Source organism: Carlito syrichta, unplaced genomic scaffold, assembly GCF_000164805.1.
Source record: "Carlito syrichta isolate Samal-C Ts95f unplaced genomic scaffold, Tarsius_syrichta-2.0.1 Scaffold305168, whole genome shotgun sequence".
NCBI classification, from domain to species: domain Eukaryota; kingdom Metazoa; phylum Chordata; class Mammalia; order Primates; family Tarsiidae; genus Carlito; species Carlito syrichta.
In genome coordinates this window covers 97,827-116,530 of record NW_007249264.1, presented here as the reverse complement: position 1 = coordinate 116,530, position 18,704 = coordinate 97,827, and the positions used below count along the sequence as shown (strand labels likewise).

At 37.6% G+C, this 18,704-nt stretch overlaps 1 protein-coding gene across 1 annotated transcript in view; it reads left to right on the top strand.

Annotated features, from left to right (window-relative positions):
- Positions 1 to 9,046, top strand: part of SLC39A8 (solute carrier family 39 member 8) — a gene marked incomplete at its 5' end in the record, with an annotated part of 76,099 nt that extends 67,053 nt beyond the window's left edge. The window contains 3 exons of the mRNA XM_008061255.2: positions 3,243 to 3,450; positions 3,648 to 3,832; positions 8,844 to 9,046. Coding sequence (XP_008059446.2) covers positions 3,243 to 3,450; positions 3,648 to 3,832; positions 8,844 to 8,993 — 543 coding nt within the window. The remainder of the gene's footprint in view (positions 1 to 3,242; positions 3,451 to 3,647; positions 3,833 to 8,843) is intronic.
- Between the last annotated feature and the right edge of the window lie 9,658 nt (positions 9,047 to 18,704).

Below are 18,704 nucleotides of genomic sequence, written 5' to 3'. Positions count from 1 at the left end.
GGTGAGAAGTGTCAAAAACCTTGCTGATGGTTACACAGTAATTCTTGTCAGAGCTAAGCTAGAACTCAGTTCTGGATTTCAGACTTACGATCTTTTCATTGGATTAGGTTGCCTCATCATGGCTGAGGATAAAAATAGCCTCGCCTTTAGGGTAAAAGTCAGACAAGGAAATACACAAAAAACAATAGCAACAGCAAACAACAATTTAAAAAAAGACAGGGAGCGAGAATATTCACTGACTTAACTAGAGGAACTTGAATTTAATGTTCTCTCTGCTCAGTGATTTAGTTCCAGGTGAAGAACAAAAGAAGTCTTTGGAAATGTTTGCCTACTTTACTTTGTTCCAAATCAAAAATGTGTAATTCGTACCCTACCCAATAGTGTCATTTCGGACTTAAAAGCTCCAACAGCTGATATGAGGAATAGTAAATAGAGTCAATAATATCTGCACTTAGAGGTAAGGGAATCATGCCTGATTTATTAATTTCTTTTGCAGAATTAAAGATGTTTGAACATAGACTTTCTGTGAAATCAGGTAGTCAAGACTCGGTTTTGTAGCCTTTTCCCTAAATCATCACAAGTAAATAAGGAAATTATAAATATGTGATTAAACCAAGTTACAAGATGAAAACAACTGCGTCAATTCAAAATAGTCTCATTAAGTGTAGCTTGGCAGTAAGTTTTGCAAAGCCCAGGTCACTTCTTTTATGGCTTTTCCCAGGACTGTCTTTTTTTCTCCTTCAGCAGTAATTGCTTTCTGCTCTGGGACATTTTTTACCTATGCTACCCATTTCACCCATGCTACATTATGACTGTTTTTGATGTTGTGCATCTAAGATTTATTTTATTATATTTTATTATTTTATTTTATTTTATTTTTGAGTTGGAGTCTCACTCTGTCTCCCAGATTGGAGGGCAGTGGCACGCCCCCAGCCACCCAGCAGGGCTCCGGCAATCCTTCTGCCTCAGCCTTCCAAGTAACTGAAACTACAGGCATGCGCTACTGTGCCTGCCTAATTTTTTTGATTTATTGTAAAGTGAGGTCTTACCAAGTTGCCCAAGCGAGTCTCGAACCTGCGGGCTCAGGCAATCCACTCACTTCAGCCTTCCAAAGTGCGGGATTACAGGCTGAGCCACCGAGCCCAGCTTAAGATCCCTTTTAAGACAAGATGGAAATCTTTTTATTCAGAGGAGATTTGCTTCCTAAAAATAATTTAGACACTTATTCTAATGTTGTTTCAAGTGTTTAGAATACTTTTTTGAGAGGAGGAGTAGTTCTTGTGAATGGCCTTCAGATCCTATTACAGACAAGCATCTCCCTACCCTATAAGTTTGGAGTAGTAAATCACTGTTAGTAAAAATGCCCCTTTGTATCTCTGGGCAAATCACCAAACTTTGTGTGTTTAAATTTTTTCCACAATAAAATGATAACAGTCACACTTGCTTCATAGAATTGTTCTAAATGTATTAAATATGTGAAATGCTAAGAACAGTGCCTAGTACATTATAAATACTATACGCCGTTGCTATTACTATTTCTGCTACAACTACATCAGCAATGACGATGACAGTGATGATGACCACGATGACTACTATTAACAGTTCCCTCTCCTTCTATATTAATTTAAAACTTTATTTGCTCCAAATGACTTTTGGCTGTGCCTATAAACTAGCAAAATTTCTAAAGATACAGGTTTGCCCTAAGGACACAGTGAAGAGCTGTATTACAAGAGCTAATGTAAATTCTGAAATTATTGGTCTCCAAAGTGTTTTAAGCAATAAAGTGTAGCTGGAGTAAATGTAAAACCTTTTAGATGATTACTCTGAAGGAAGGCCCTCTCCGCTGGCAATAGTGCTTTTTTTTTTAAAGTCAGTCATATACTTTATGTCTTGTTCTCCAACGTAAATACACCTCTTGAAGATAGAAACTGTGTTTTCCACTTCTGCATATTTTCCAAGGCACTCAGCAGTATTTTACAAATTGCAGGTGTTCAATAAATATGTTGATTCGCTTCTTAGGTAGAGGTGAGAGGAAGAGAATTAGGAATAAAATGTTCTCCAGTTAATTGCAAACTGATTTCCTACTTAAACATGAGTTTGTGTTTTATCTTTCTACAACTTCTGGAAAATGCTTTAATGATATTTGTCATTTGATTTTGTATAATTTTGTTAATTTTATGGAAATCTAAATTCCCACAGAGAGTCTATCATAGGATTTTCTATTTTTATTATTGTTCAAAAATGGAAAGAAATGTTAGTGTAAAAGCAGGCCTGCTTCAATTACATTTAGTGAAATTTGTTAAGAAAATGATAGAAATTTAGAGCTGGACCATGTGTGGTGACTCAACTTGTAATCCCAACATTTTGGGAGGCCAAGGCTGAAGGATTGCCTGAGGCCAGTAGTTTGAGACCACTTTGGACAATAGAGCAAGATCTCATCTCTACAAAAAATTTAAAACTATAAAAAAAATTAGCCAAGCATGATAGCACATCCCTGTAGTCCTACCTACTTGGGAGACTGAAGCAGGAGAGTCAAAAGCCCAGAAGGTCAAGGCTGCGATGACCGAGGATTTGTGCCACTGTACTCCAACTTGGTTGACAGAGTGAAGCCCTATCTCTAAAAATTAAAAAAAGAAATTTAGAGCTGGTAGGGACCACATTGTTATAGCCTAAACACTCCCACATGATACCTGGAACAGAGTGGATATGCAAATACAAGTTGTTGGAAAATAAAGTTAGTACATTCTCTTCATTTCACAGTTGAAGAAACTGACTGTGATAACTTGCTCACAGTGGCATAGGAAGAATTAGAACAAATGTTCCTGATGTCATCATGCTTTAATTGTGGATTTCATTTTCAAATTGTAACATGGAAAATACTTTAAATTTAGTCTTTGAATAACTTTCTTTATTTTGATGTAAGTGTATACATCAGATTCTTCAGTTAATATCTGTTACATTTTAGAAAGGCAGTAGGAAGAACTTGTTCAAGTCAAAAGTGTTATTTTAAGAGGAAACTCAAGTAAAATATTTGTAGGGGCTTGTTGAAGGTTTGCCAATTGATTAATCTCTCTTCCCTGTTTTCTTTGCTCTGTTTTGTATTACTAGGGTTTCTTAGCTGCTATGAAAGACTTTCTGTTGAAATAATTTGTCTTTCCCAAGACATAATCTATCTCTTACCTCTCTTTATTTCTTAGACTTTCAAGAAATGTTAGTTATCATGTTGTTGATTTTTCTGCTAGGATGGAAAAAAGGAGTCAAGTTCATGTACCTGTTTGAAGGGACCCAAACTGTCAGAAATAGGCACAATTGCCTGGATGATAACACTCAGTGATGCCCTCCACAATTTCATCGATGGTCTAGCTATTGGAGCTTCCTGCACCTTGTCTCTTCTTCAGGGACTCAGCACTTCTATAGCCATCTTGTGTGAGGAGTTTCCTCATGAGTTAGGTAAGGGGCTCTGTTCATATTGTAAAAGTCGATTTGCTCCTTGGTTTCAGTGGAATGTGGCATTTCAGGGGACACACTCTTAAAACCCTGCTGATGTGCTGAAATGAAGGAACCCTTGTTGGACATTGATGATTATTTTTTATCTCATCTAAAAATAGAAAACCTGTTCACTTGATTTTTCCTTTTTCTTCTTCTAGGGGACTTTGTGATCCTACTCAATGCAGGGATGAGCACTCGCCAAGCCTTGTTATTCAACTTCCTTTCTGCCTGTTCCTGCTATGTTGGGTTGGCTTTTGGCATTTTGGTGGGCAACAATTTTGCTCCAAATATTATATTTGCACTTGCTGGAGGCATGTTCCTCTATATTTCTCTGGCAGATATGGTAAGAAATTACAAAATTTGTTTTCATTTAAAATTTTAAAATGAAATTTAAAACATTTTTTATAATGAACATCTGGGTTATGAATTGACTAAGGGTAGCATTTCATAGCGTGGAAGACCTTTTTGTTGTAATTCAAAACATTCTCATTTTAACAGATTATTCTTCATGAGTAATGCACACTAATAGTAATTGGAAAATGGTCCTCACTGAGTCTTAATCTATGATCTTATTGATAGGTGGTAAAATGATTTGTTTTTGCTGAAGTGGAGATTCCTTCCTAGGTGTTCTTTTGCCTCGTGGCTGGTAAATATTGTCTTTTATTATAGTATGTCTCTCCACTCTTTTGTTAGAATGTCATAGTTGGAGGAGGAATAACTTGTTACAATAAATAGCATGTTGTTATTTAAATGTTCTAAACACCTCTTTTTTGGTTAAATTTAAACTGGTCTACTAAAATTTGTAACATTAAAATTAGACAAGATTTACTTGGATCAGGAAGTATTTATATTTATATTTATGTCTATGCAGTGTCTATGTCTTCATATATATCTGTGTGTGTATGTGTGCATATGTGTGCTCATGTGAATGTGTATATATATATATATATATATATATGAGAGAGGATATCCTGTGCATTTTAAAATGAATCATGGACAGCTAACTTTCTAAGAAATAAGAACGTGATAGTGTATGAAAATCAAGGAATATTTTTGCATTTGGAACTGAATGTATTGTGTGTATAATTTAATAATTTAATTTCCTTCATCTTAGCTCCAAATTATAGTTGGCTAGCTCTGTCTTTTGTTCTTTGCAGACCCTTGTAAGAACAGAGATTGCATCTCCTAGAATGAAATCTATCTTCATTTACTGAATTAATGTTTCACACTGTCTTTATTCTAAGTGGGACCTTCTCCTTCCTCTGAAATAAGAATATAATCTATTAGAGCTGTTCAATTTAAAAGAATAATACTAATAAATGATAGTGTATATATTTTAAAGCAACTTTGCTCAGAATAGTTTCAGTTTCCACCCACTTTATCCCAGCAACAATGATCTCAAGTTAGACATATGCAGACCTCTGGGATGCTTTGGTAGAATGCACCACAGCAAATATGTAGAATATGTTTTAAAAATCTAGCATTTACAGATCTCCTTATGTAGCCTTTTCAGTAGTTATTATCTGCTCAGAAAGGGTAGATTTTAAGTGAAATGCTTAGGGTCCTAGTTGCTTTCTGAGATTCATATAGTCTTCAGTCCTAGAGCAGTGCATAATTTATTAAAAACCTTAGAATTTTGTGATGGTACAGCAAGAAGGGAACAAATAGAAGAAATCAAGAATTAAATGTATAGTTATTTTTAACAAAATTATGTAATCAGCTACTGTTGATATGTTTTCAGGCCTGAAAATCTGTCTGGCACTGGGGACCTTAGAGTGAGCAAACAGTTCTTGCATTCATAGAACTTTCTGGAAAGAGGGGACCCTGAAATTAAAGAAACAAACGATCCCCCACCCTGATAACTAAATAATTACAAATAATAAAAATACAGTGAAATAAAAGGAAAAGCATTATGTATAATGAGAGATAGTAGTAAAGGAATCTAGTATAAATTAAGAGGAGCTAAGGGAAGTGTTTTAGGAAAGTATGATTTAAGGTGAAACCTGAAGGATTCAGTCCACTGAAAATCGAGGCAAGAAGAGTTCAGATAGAAGTGATGGCAAGTGTGAAAATTTTGAGGAAGGAAAGCGGTTAGATTGAGGATATTCTTTAAGGATAAAGAATGGTGTAGATGGAGCACAGAGAGCAAAGAATTGAGAGAGAGAGAGAGAGAGAGAGAGAGAGAGAGAGAGAGAGAGAGAGAGAGAGATTGTGAAGAGAAAACATAAAATGAGGTAAGTTCCATCTCACTGACTGACTCTATTGGAAAAGAACACTATCAGTACTTTTACTCTTGTCGATGCCTGAAAAGGCTAGATATTCCTTTAAACCTATCTATATTAAGACCTTTAATCATCTAAACATAAATGATATCTCCCCTCTCAGAAATTTATTACAGGCATACATCATTTTATTGCACATCGCTTTATTGAGTTTTGTGGATATTGCATGTTTTGCAAATTGAAGGTTTGTGTCAACCCTGTGCCAAGTCTGCCAGCCCCCTTTTCCCGATAGCATGAGCTTCCTTCCTGTCTCTGTCACATTTTGGCAATTCTTGAAGTATTTCAAACCTTTTTCGTTATTTTTGTAGCTGTTAAAGAGATCTGTAATCAGTGATTTTTTCTGTCTTTCTTTTCTTTTTTTTTTTTTTACAAAGGCCTTATATACAGAATAATTTAAAATACCTTGCAAATCAACAATAAAATGATGAACAATTCAATACAATGTTGGCAAAAGACATGAACAGACATATGAATGGTCAATAGGCACTTGAAAATGTGCTCAATATTGCTATCCTCACATAAATGCAAATTTAAATACATAAGATACTATGTCAATCCCACTAGAAAGTTACTGTTACAAGTGTTTTGAGGCCGCAATGAACTGCATTGCAGAGGAGACAGCAAACATAATCAATAAATGCTGTGTGAGTACTGCCTGCTTCATCTACTGGCCGTTCCCTCATCTTCCTCCTCCTCAGCCCTCCCTATTCCCTGAGCTACAAAAATATTGATATTAGGCCAATTAATAACTCTACAATGTCCCCCAATCATTGATGTGGAAGGAAGAGCTGCACATCTCTCACTTTAAATCAAAAACTATAAATGACTAAGCTTAGTGAGGAAGTCATACTGAAATCCCAGATAGACTGAAAGCTAGGCCTCATATGCCAAACAGTTAGCCGAGTTGTGAGTGTATAAGAAAAGTTCTAGAAGGAAATTTAAAGTGTTACTTCAATGAGCACATGAATAAGAAGAAAGTGAAACAGGCTTACTGCTAAAATGGAGAAAGTTAGAGTGATCGGGATAGATCAAACTACCCACAATATTCCCTTAAGCAGAGCGAGCCCCTCTCTTAAATTCCATGACGACTGAGAAAAATAAGGAAGGTGCAGAAGAAAAGTTGAAAGTCAGCAGCAGTTGGTTCATGAAGCTTAGGAAAAGAAACCATCTCCATGACAGAAAAGTGCAAGGTGAGGCAACAAGTGCTGATGGAGAAGCCGCAGCAGGTTATCCAGAAGGTTTAGCTAAGATCATTGATGAAGTTGGCTATTCTCAACAATAGACTTTTAATATAGATGAAACAGCCTTCTATTTGAAGAACACGCCATCTAGGATTTTCTTTTTTTTTTTTTTGAGTTGGAGTCTCACTCTGTCGCCCAGACTGGAGTGCAGTGGCAGCTCCCGGCCACCGCTCCCTCGACCTGCTGGGCTCCGGCGATCCTTCCGCCTCAGCATTCCCAGTAGCCAGAATTACAGGCATGCGCTACCACGCCCGGCTGATTTTTTGTTTTATTTAGAGATGAAGTCTCGCTGCCCAGGCGGGTCTCGAACCCGCGGGCTCAGGCAATCCACTCACTTCAGCCTCCCAAAGGCACGGTATTACAGGCTGAGCCACCGAGCCCGGCTCATCTAGGACTTTCATAGCTAGAGAGAAACAGTCAAAGCTTCAAAGGACAAGCTGCTTTTCTTATTAGGGGCTAATAATTTTGAGTTGAAGCCAATGCTCATTTACCATACCAAAAATCCTAGGGCCCTCAAGAGATATGTTAAATTTACTCTGTGCTCTAGAAATGGTATAACAAAGCCTGGATGATAGCACATCTGTTTACAGCATGACTTACTAAATATTTAAAGTCCACTACCGGGACCTACTGCTCAGAAAGAAAAAAAAAATTCCTTTAAAAATACCACAACTCAATGACAGTGCAACTAGTCACCCAAGAGCTCTGATGGAGATGTACAAGGAAATTATTGTTATTTTGTGCCTACTAGCACAATAGCCATTTTGCAGCCCATGAATCAAAGAGTTATTTTGATTTTCAAGTCTTATAATTTAAGAAATACATTTTTGTAAGGCTACAGCTGATATACATTGTGATTCTCCTGATGGATATGGGCAAAGTAAATTAAAAACCTGGAGAGGATTCACCATTCTAGATCTCATTAAGACTATTTGTGATGCATGGGAAGAAGTAAAAATATCAACATGCACAGGGGTTAGGAAGAAGTTGATTCCAATCCTTATGGATGACTTTGAGGGGTTCAAGGCTTCACTGGAAGAAGTAATAACAGATGTGATGAAAACAGTGAGAACTAGAATTAGAAGTGGAGCCTGTATGGGACTAATTGCTCAATCTCATGATAAAACTTTTACAGATGAAGGGTTGCTTCTTATGGATGAGCAAGGAAAGTGGTTTCTTGAGATGGATTCTACTCCTGGTGAAGATGCTGTGAACATTTTTGAAATGACAACAAAGGATTTAGAATGTTATATAAGCATAGTTGATAAACTTTTAACAAGGCTTGAGAGGATTGCCTTCAGTTTGCAAAGAAGTTCTACTGTGGGTAAAGTACTTTCACACAGTATTGCATGCAACAGATAAATCTTTTGTGAAATGAAGAATCAATTGATAGAGCAAACTTCATTGTTGTCTATTTTAATAAATTCCTACAGCCACTTCAGACTTCAGCAACTACCACCCTGTTCAGTGAGCAGCCAGCAACATCGAGGCAAGACCCTTCATCAACAAAAAGATTATGACTTGCTGAAGGATAGGATGATTGGTAGCAATTTTTAGCAGTAAAGTGTTTTTAAATTAACGTATGAACATTAGTTTTTAGACATCGTGCTACTGCACACTTAGTAGACTACAGTATAGTGTAAACATATCTTCTATATGCATTGGGAAACCAAAAAGTTCATGTGACTTGCTTTATGTCGTTGCTTGCTTTGTTGTGATATTGAACCAAATCCACATTAAGAATGTGTGTTATGAAGTGTGCCTTTAAATGACTGTTTTATGTTTTGCCACAAGATGGCAACAGTTATCTAACAATATATTTGTCTTCTAGTTTCCAGAGATGAATGATATGCTAAGAGAAAAAGTAACTGGAAGAAAAACCGATTTCACCTTCTTCATGATTGAGAATGCTGGAATGTTAACTGGATTCACAGCCATTCTGCTCATTACCTTGTATGCAGGAGAAATCGAATTGGAGTAATAGGAAATGGAAGATTAAAAGGCATTAAATGGATAAAAACATCTCCAAAAAGGGATTTTTAAAGCTGATGCTATTTAGTTAAAAGATAATTTTGTTTTCAACTATAGGTCAAGAAAACTAATTATTGGTTTCAGTCTGTGAAATAGGCTATTGTTTATTGTGGTTCAACTGGTATATGGGAGTCTTTGGCAAATAAACATTTATCAGGTGTTTCATGCATATTAAACATCATCATGAAGCAAGAGACATGCATTCTATAATCATGTAGACACCTAGACCTGGAGAAAAATACAACTATATCCTGAAAACCTTAAAACACTATGGCAGGATCAAGGATTCAAGTGATTTCAGAGTGGTTTTTTTCCAAATAATTTGTTCTACTGCTTTCAAGAGCAAGTACATCAAAATGTGGAAGATAATAAAAATGTACACCGCACTAATATAAATGATTCCAAGACTTTAAGCAGCCCAAGAAAGAGTTCTCACAACTTTTTGTTTAGTTTTGTATCTCAATTAGGAACTTACAGGTTTGTTTTGAAAGACACTCTAAAATAATATGAATTAGGAAATAGATAAAGTTTTGCTAGCCCTACTAAGTTCAGACTTGCAGGCTTATCCCTAAGTATAATCTCTACCAGATTCCATGAAAAGCCAGAATAGCTTTTTTTCTGACTTATATTGTGGTTGTCTCCCTCACAAATGGCAGAACAATATGTAAAGCTGGTGACAACTCAGTTTCAGGGCACCATGTGTTTGCTTTGAGAAGGTGAAGAATATGTTGGCTTAGAGAAAGAAATTGAATGTAATTTTAAGCAATTTACTCTTAAAGATGAACACAATTATTTGGCAGAGAATATTTTAATAAATGCAAAACAACAGCTGGACTGCTGTACAGAAAGGACTGATTAGCTAGAAGCCATATGTTCCTTATGTGTGATTGAGAGTCATTCAGAAAAGACTTCTTGTTTGTTCAGCCTACATTTTTCCATGTTTTCCATGTAAACCCTGGAAAAAATTAGCACACCATGATTATTTTTCTACCTTTTATACAAAAGTCTGTTTACTCATTTAACAGATATAGAAAATTGGTCTAAAATTGAATATCCTAACCCCAATTTACACTCCCAAGTCACATGAGGAAAGATGATTTGAAAGCGGGGAAAATGATTGATAAAAGCCAGCCGTGATCTCAGGAATTACATTTTCCCACAGATCAAAAAACGTTCTCACATAGCAGTAATGCAGATTTGATGAATATTTAACATGTATGCTAATGTATATTTCACTTCATGACTGACAATTTTTTAAAAGTATTGTTTAATCAAATAGTAAACACCTTTGAAACCATGTATCGCCTCATTAATTATTTATTTAATAGGTATCTTTTTGAGTGACCACCACGTACCTGGTATTATGGGAGAGAGATAAAAACAGGAAATTGGTGATGTGTTTAGACTAAACCCTACCATCATTTATTTCTGTAGCAGTTGCTTAGCAAAGTCAACATGAGAATCCACTATTATAACAGTCCCTGAATAGTATTATTATAATGATCTTTAATTGCTTAGTAATACCCTACTGAATTAGGTATTTCTGCTTTATCACATCTACAGGAGTTTTTTTTTTTTAACAAGGAGCTTAAATTTTAAAAAAGTGAACTGGTTGAGAAGAACCAAAACAGCACTGTGAATTTACCAGACAGTGCATTCCTATCACCAGAGCTAATTACTGATGGCCTGTGCCAGGGGAGCAGTAATTGGCAGTCTGTTCTCCACGCTCTGGTTGGCATTGTCTTTCCTTAGGTCTCACTTTTGTTTTTTATTAAGAGGCTACCATGATTTTCAGACTTCGGTGTTTACTTAAGGTCCATTACAGTACAAGAGGTTCTTAAAACTATAATAAATAAATTCTCTAACACTCATGTTATTACTACAGCTGCTTTCTCACTGACGCTTTGCCTTCCACCCAGCTGTGGGTTGCATTGCCTCTGCTAGATTGCTTTTCCTTTTGCTTTCTGTGTGGGTTACACAAAACATTCTCTCGTGGCCATTTAACTTCTCATATTGGAGGCCTCCAACTTCTATATGGCCCCAGAATGAGTGACTTCACTAGTGAGACTTAAGGTAAGGTAAGTCAACTGGATAAACTGAAAACTCCAAATACCTGTTCCATGAATTCTAAGACACACATTTTCCCCCAAATTTTAACAGTTCCAAATGGCAAGCTGTAATCACTGACAACCAGGTGGTATTGCGGAGGCAGTTATACTTGTGTGAAAATGAAAATCATCTGTTGAAATCTGGCAAGGCTAAGAAAATGCCAGTATCACTGTGTTTAGAACTTGATGGGATATGGCAACAGGGTCTTAAACAAAAAGGTTTACTTTCCTTCGTAAAAAGTGTGAAAGGATGGAAGGAGCAATGTAGGACTGGTATGGCAGTTTCATGCTCACTGGGAATCCAGAATCCTTTGATCTGTCTGCTCGGTCATGTTTAGCTTGTGACTGCCATCTTCAAGACTGCTTCATGCTCTAAGACAGTTGCTAGAGATCCAGCCTTAAAGCCTAAATTCTACATAGCAGTAAGAAGGAATGGCTAGAAAGGCAAACTGTTCACCCCCAGCTCATCCTTTATGAAGGCACTTTTCTTAGAAGTAATAGCCAGAAATCTCAATTTATATTCAATGACCAGATTTATTTACGTGGCCACACCAATCTGCAAGAGAAGCTGGGAAACATTGATTTTATACTACCAGCAACAGAATCAGGGCTCTGTTACTAAGAAGAAGCAAAAAATGGATAATGGGCAATTGGCTGCCTCAGGTACAGGTAGGTTTGTGTCAGTTTCACTTGGGAAGCTTATTATTCTGTGTGACCCTGCTACAGCCCGTCCAGGGATTTTCATAACTTATTTCAAGTCAATTCCTTGCCACCATGACTATTTCAATTATAGTAGCCCATCTGATTAGTCTTACGTTGTAACCACTATTACTATTACACACTCGTACTACATATCTCTCTAGTTGCTCTGTCTTAGCCTGTTGAGAGTACTATTTATTTATCTTGATTAAATCTTAATGTTTTCACAGGATGGTCTAAATTCTAAGGAAACTGAAACAAAACTTTTTTCTATGGACTTAGATCCTTCTGCTTAAAGTTCTTCTGATTACTGGACATGTGCAGAATTATGAAACTAAGTATTTAACAGCAGAAATAGGCTAAAATAGATTTTAAAAATCATTTATTTTCTTTCCCCCCTTCTTTTTACATGGGTTATTACAGCTGTTTAGTATGAGCAAAGTTGTAGCTGAAATGTTTGTTATTTGATTTTTTTTGTGTGTGTAGATAATTACATGGACTACTGCTGACACCAAATCTCAACTTCATTTGCTTTGGATTTATATAGTGACAATACCAAGAAAAAATTTAATGGGTAGAGCTTGCAGGTTTTAAACTTTATATATAATGACTTAATTCCTATTGCAGTGACTGTGCATATTATCCTCACTACTAGATGGACCAGTTAGTGGTAAAACCCCAAGGAGGCAATACGTGGCTAATTTATTACCATGCTTATGGTCACCAAAGTGATGTTTGATCAGGGGATGGAACATTGTGAATTACAGGGAAAAAATCTCTTAGAAATAATTCAAATTATAAATCCTTCCCTCTCAAAAATCTGAGCAAGTTTATAAAACTGGTCTCATTCTGTATTTTGTGGCAAGCTGCATCCGTGGACCCCACAGAACACTAGGTAGGGCTCGTTGCAGTCAGAACAGACACAGTGACCTGGAGTCTATCCTCCTTTCAAGAAATACAGACTCAGAGGAAGGCTGGCAAGTGACTTTGGCGGTGAAGTGAGGAGAGCTGCTGTTGTCTTGATCTTTAGCTCTAGAGTTTGTTGGGACAAAGGATACATGAATAATAATCCCTCAGTTAGTGTGAGTCAAGTAGGGAGTGAGAGATCTGGTTTAAAACAATTTAAAACTTGTGTAAGTGGGATACCATCTTGAAAACAGAGGTCAGTATGGAATGGACTTCTGGAAAATCAGGGACTGAGTCAGGTGGGGCAATTAGAGAAGTAGAGTATGTCATTGGGGAGCAGTCCTGAAGAATTCTAAAAGTGCCAATAAGAGAAAGGTTAGTCTTAAGTACCTGTCAGACAGCATGAAACCATATTTTGACAGTATCTGTCAAGTAAAAACTTTTTCATCCCTTTTTTTCCCTCTCCTCCTTCTAAACACTTAACCCCAGAGGGGCCGAAAGCCAGTTAGCAAGCAGGGGGAGTAAGGGAGAAAAAAGGATTCCTTCTCAGAAGTCTTACCTTTGAATATAAATTGAAGTATTAATTGATGCATTGGACTGGACACTTTCAGGAATTGATTTGAGACTATATATATACATATATATATATTTATTTATTTTTTTGAGTTGGAGTCTCACTCTGTCACCCAGACTGGAGTGCAGTGGCCGCTCCCGGCCACCGCAGCCTCCACCTGCTGGGCTCCGGCGATCCTTCTGCCTCAGCCTTCCAAGTAGCTAGAACTACAGGCATGCACTACCATACCCGGCTAATTTTTTGATTTATTGTAGAGATGAGGTCTCACCAAGTTGCCCAGGAGAGTCTCGAACCTGTGGGCTCAGGCAATCCACTCACCTCAGCCTCCCAAGGCGCAGGATTACAGGCTGAGCCACCGAGCCTGATGATTTGAGACTATATTTATGACTTAAAGTGATTGTAGATTTTATATTCCCCCAGAGTCCTGTGTCAGAACAGTCATTGTGCCACCTCAAATTTCATCCAGGGATAAGAAAAGGGTTGTCCAGTCCCTCTGCCCCAAGCAGAATTAAAAGGACAGTGAAGAATACAATCTAGGTTGTTTTTCAGTTTACTCTGTGAGAACTGCATGCTAATCTACTGATTATATATGCACTTTAAAATGAGTACTTATAACAACCCTATGAAATGGATTCTACTTTTAATACCAGTCCAGGATGGGGCTGAGCAGTTGCAGAGGGACTGCATTCTCTGGGTGTGGGACTGGGGCAGAGTGTGACCAACATCCTCCCACCCACATTGCTGATCCCATGCAGCAACTACAAACAGCAATATCCCTCTAGTGCCCTTTCCCGAGACAGCTCAATGTGGTGCTTACTGTAAAGGAGGGATGCTTAAAGGAATTCTGTCCATTTTGACAAAGCACACATTTAAGGGTGAATCTGGAACTCACAGGCAGTACATTGATCAGTGGCACAGGGAGCGTAACCAAAATTACATTGCTCTGTGGCAATGGGATTTTGTGTATTTGTTACGTTGAGGATAGAAACTGTTCAACTGTGCAGAATGGAGATCTGCTGTCCTCCCTTCTGTATCCTGCTTTTTGCCCCAATAGACTGACCCCAAGGGGCATTAGTGGACATAGCCATATTGATTATAACCAAATGGGGGACTTCAGCAAGAGATTGGAGGAAGAGAGGAGAATAAGGAGAGTATCTGTTTCCTTGACTACCTTCCTACTGAGTAATCTTGGGTTGCCTGTGTTGCCAAGCTTGTTTCTTTGATTTCTGATTTGTCACCAGCAGGTAAATAGAATGCAAAAGAATTACTAGAAGAAGGAAATAAAATAAAAAATAAAGACATAGGTGATCTAAACCCCATAGATACAACAGACCTCCAACTATTCTATTGAATAGAATGCTATTGAAAACTATAAGTGCTTACTCTCAATTTCTGCTTCCAGGTCATAGTTTCTATACCTGACTCACCTAACAGACAGTTGGGGGACCAGCACCAGTCTGTGGATTCCTCTCCTTTGTTCCTGCTGCTTACTGTCTTTGTCCCTTTGGCCTAAGAGTAGTCACAGCTCGGCTGTCTTTAGCCCCAGGTTCATGCAGCATCACCGGAAGTTCCCTGCATTCTACTTTATGTTTGTAATGAGTCCCTTTGTAAATTAATGAACCTGCCTCACCATATCCTTATTTGAACATGCCATTTGTTTGTTGTGGCTGTGACTGATCAGCAGTTAATGTCTTATCCTGAAAGAGGAGATGACTGTGTGAATTTGGCAGGAGAGAGTAATACACGAGAGTGGATAAATGAGAGTGAGGTTGATACTATTTGAAAGTAAGGTGAAAATTTCTGAGGGCAAAAGATGAGAAGAAGCTGTGCATTAAATATTCTTAAGGTAATTGGATGGAATTAGGTTAGATGAATTTACACAAGTAACTATTCAAACAAGACTAGAATATTTTGAGAGACTAGCTATAAGCAGAAGTATCACACTTCTGGCAGATAATCTTTTGAATAGATGAAAGATTCCAACTATCTATATGACATTTCCTTAAACATTAAACATTACCTATTTTACATAAAGACATAGATTTCTTTTTATTTATTTATTTATTTTTATTTTAAAGATGTGGGGTACAATTCAGGGTTAGGTATACAAATGTTGATTATGCAGGTACCCTTGTTGATGAGGCATGCCCCTCCCTCCCCTAGCAGTTTCCCTCAACTGCCAATCCCACCCGCCTTTCCTGGCAGTTTCCCACTACTGCCAATCCCTTTCTTATAGTTCAAAGTCCGCTTATGAGTGAGAACATAAGGTACTCTTCTTTGTTTCTGTGATTGATCACTGAGTATGATCAACTCTAAATCCATCCAAGTTGCTGTGAAGTCCATATGTTTGTCCTTTATGGCTGCAAACATTCCATGGTGTATATGTACCACAGTTTTTTTTTATCCAGTCCAACTTCAGTGGGCAGCATGGTTGGTTTCATGTTTTTGCTACTGTGAATAGAGCTGTTACAAATGTATGTGTAGATTTTTTTTGTAGAATGATTTGAGTTCCTCCAGGTATATTCCCAATAGGGGACTTGCTGGTTCATATGGAGGGTCAATTTCTAGTTCTTTTGGAAATCACCATACTGTCTTCAAAGAGGTTGCTCTGGTTTGCATTTCCACCAGCAGTGTAGAAGCGTTCCTTTTTCTTTGCATTCTTGCCAGCATCTGTTGTTTGTTTTATTAATGACGGTCATTCTTACTGGGGTTAGGCGGTATCTCAATGTGGTTTTGATTTGGATTTCTCTGATTAGTGAAGCTGAACCCTTTTTCATTTGTCTGTTGGCTGCCCATATATCTTCTTTTGAGAAGTGTCTATTCATGTCTTTTGCCTATTTTTTAAAGGACATTTTTCTGGATAGGGAAGAGAGGATTCGCTTTTATAATGCTTACTGAATAAACAGTTTGTGCCTTGTGAGAATTTTTCTCATGTAGAGGTGTCAATGTGTCATACTCCCTCACAACATGAATTGTTATGAGGCATATCTGAGTGAGAAAACCAGGGACTGACTGGGCTTGGTGGCTCAGCCTGTAATCCCAGCGCTTTGGGAGGCTGAGATGAGTGGGAGGCCTGAGCCTGTGGGTCCAAGACCAGCCCAGGCAACTTGGTGAGACCTCATCTCTACAATAAATAAAAAAATTAACAGGGTGTGGTAACTCATGCCTGTAGTTCTGGCTGCTTGGAAGACTGAAGGGGAAGGATCTCCAGAGCCTAGTGGATTGATGCTGGGGTGGCTGTGAGCGTGCCACTGCACTCCAGTCTGGGCGATGGAGTGAGACTCAAACTCAAAAAAACAAAAAACAAAAAACAAAGCAGGGACTGCTGCTTATGACCATGGAGCTGAGAGGCTCTGCCTATTCACAGTGACACTTACAGATAATGTTTTTCCTCTGGGAGTCGTTGTATATGTAAATCTTAATGTTGTTATTCTTACAACTATATAAGAGCTTGTTAATGAACTGGGAAACATTGATTTTAGAAATCTCAGAAACTGTGGAAGAAGGTACTTTGCATTTTTTATGCCTCTTTCTACTTTTTCCTTCTTTACTATTGTGTTTTAGTAAAAAGTTTTTTTTAATTTATGAAAAACAAAACCTCAATTTCATTGTGTAAGCAAGCATCTTATAGAAGAGTGCACGTGAGAACAATCAACTGCACTGTCATAGCGATTCTCTGATGTCTTAAGGTGAAACAAAGCTCAGAACATTTTAGAATAGTGAATGTTAAAGATGACATTGTATAAGATAGGAGTTGGGTTGCCCTGTAATTTTGTGGTGACAAAACTTGTCAAAGTGGTATTAAAGTCATTGCCAAAAACTTCTGCTGATTTTCCCTTTATATCTTAACTTCCACCCTTCTCCTTGGAACAACTTCACTCTTCCTCTTAGGAAATGGTTGCTCCCATGCCCCACTGAGGGGCTGTCAACCACTGCACCTAACCCCACCCTTGTGCCATAGCTGGGTAAGTCACCCAGGCTGGGTCAATCATAATCTTTTTTTTTTTTTGAGTTGGTCTCACTCTGTCGCCCAGACTGGAGTGCAGTGGCATACTCACGGCCACCCCAGCATCGATCTGCTGGGCTCTGGGGATCCTTCTGCCTCAGCCTTCTAGGTAGCTGGAACTGCAGTCTAATTTTTGATGTTATTGTAGAGATGAAGTCTAGCCAAGTTGCAGGGGCTGGTCTCGAACCCGCGGGCTCAGGTAATCCACTCGCCTCGGCCTCCCAAAATGCTGGGATTACAGGCTGAGCCACCGAGCCCGGCATCCGTCACAGAAATTTCCAAGGAGGTGAAGGGCCAAAGCTCTTGCTTGTTGTAGATGACTCCAGAGCTGCTGCCAATCATATCGTGGTTTTAGTCCCTGACATCCTGAGTACTTTTCTGTTTCTTTTTAATTTTTTTGTCTTTTGCAGTTCCTTCAATTTTGTGAGTTACCCAAGTTATTCTAATGTTTCATAAGTCCCTTTGTTTGTTTGTTTGACTTTAGTTAATTTTGTTTGCATTTCTGTTACTTGCAATATCGTTTTTCTAACAAATGTCTCAGTAAAATATTGAGATATTTATTTCAAACACAAGTCTAGTTCTTCAATTTAGCACAATCCTTCAGCACTTGTTGGAGCTCCACTATCAAGGCCTGATGTGAACTTCCTATTTTAGACAGAGTGTAGCAAAGTCTCCATTATGTTCCAGTAGTAGTAAGTGAAAGTCTTTTAAAACTTGCAGATAATCTCCAATTCATTTTTATTTCACTTTTGAATACATAGAAACATTGTAGATTACAAAATTTTTGTCATTAGCACAGTTAGTACATCAACAGGGATGGATGTTCCTCAGTGATAACTATAGGAGAAGGTCATTAATATTTGATGCTAAAAAAGTTTTGGAACTAAATGGGGCCTCACTCTCTAACCTAAACAACCTTGAGTTCAGAATGGATGGATAATGGTGTTGATATAATATTATATGTATAGAACCATATGATTTTTAATAGCAGAAGCAGGATAACTGAGGGAGTAACTTATGTACCTTGACAAGCCACGCAAAATCAGACTTTATAGATAACTCCAAAGAAGATGTTTAATGTAGGATATAAATCTAGGCCATACTTCATACCATGTGTTCACTGAAAAATGCAGTTTCTTAGCAACCATCACCTGGTTGTCAAGTTATTACTTGATTTTTATAGACACTTGGCTTTTTTTTTCTTTTTTTCTGGCACATGTCTCACTAATACTTAAGCATAATATCCAGGTTAGCATTGAAATAATTACATTTCACTTTCAAATGCAAATTTAAAAAATAATTGTTCAAACTTTGCCTCTTCTTAAAATAAGATAAACCATTTTAGGAGACCATTGTAGAGAATGAGAA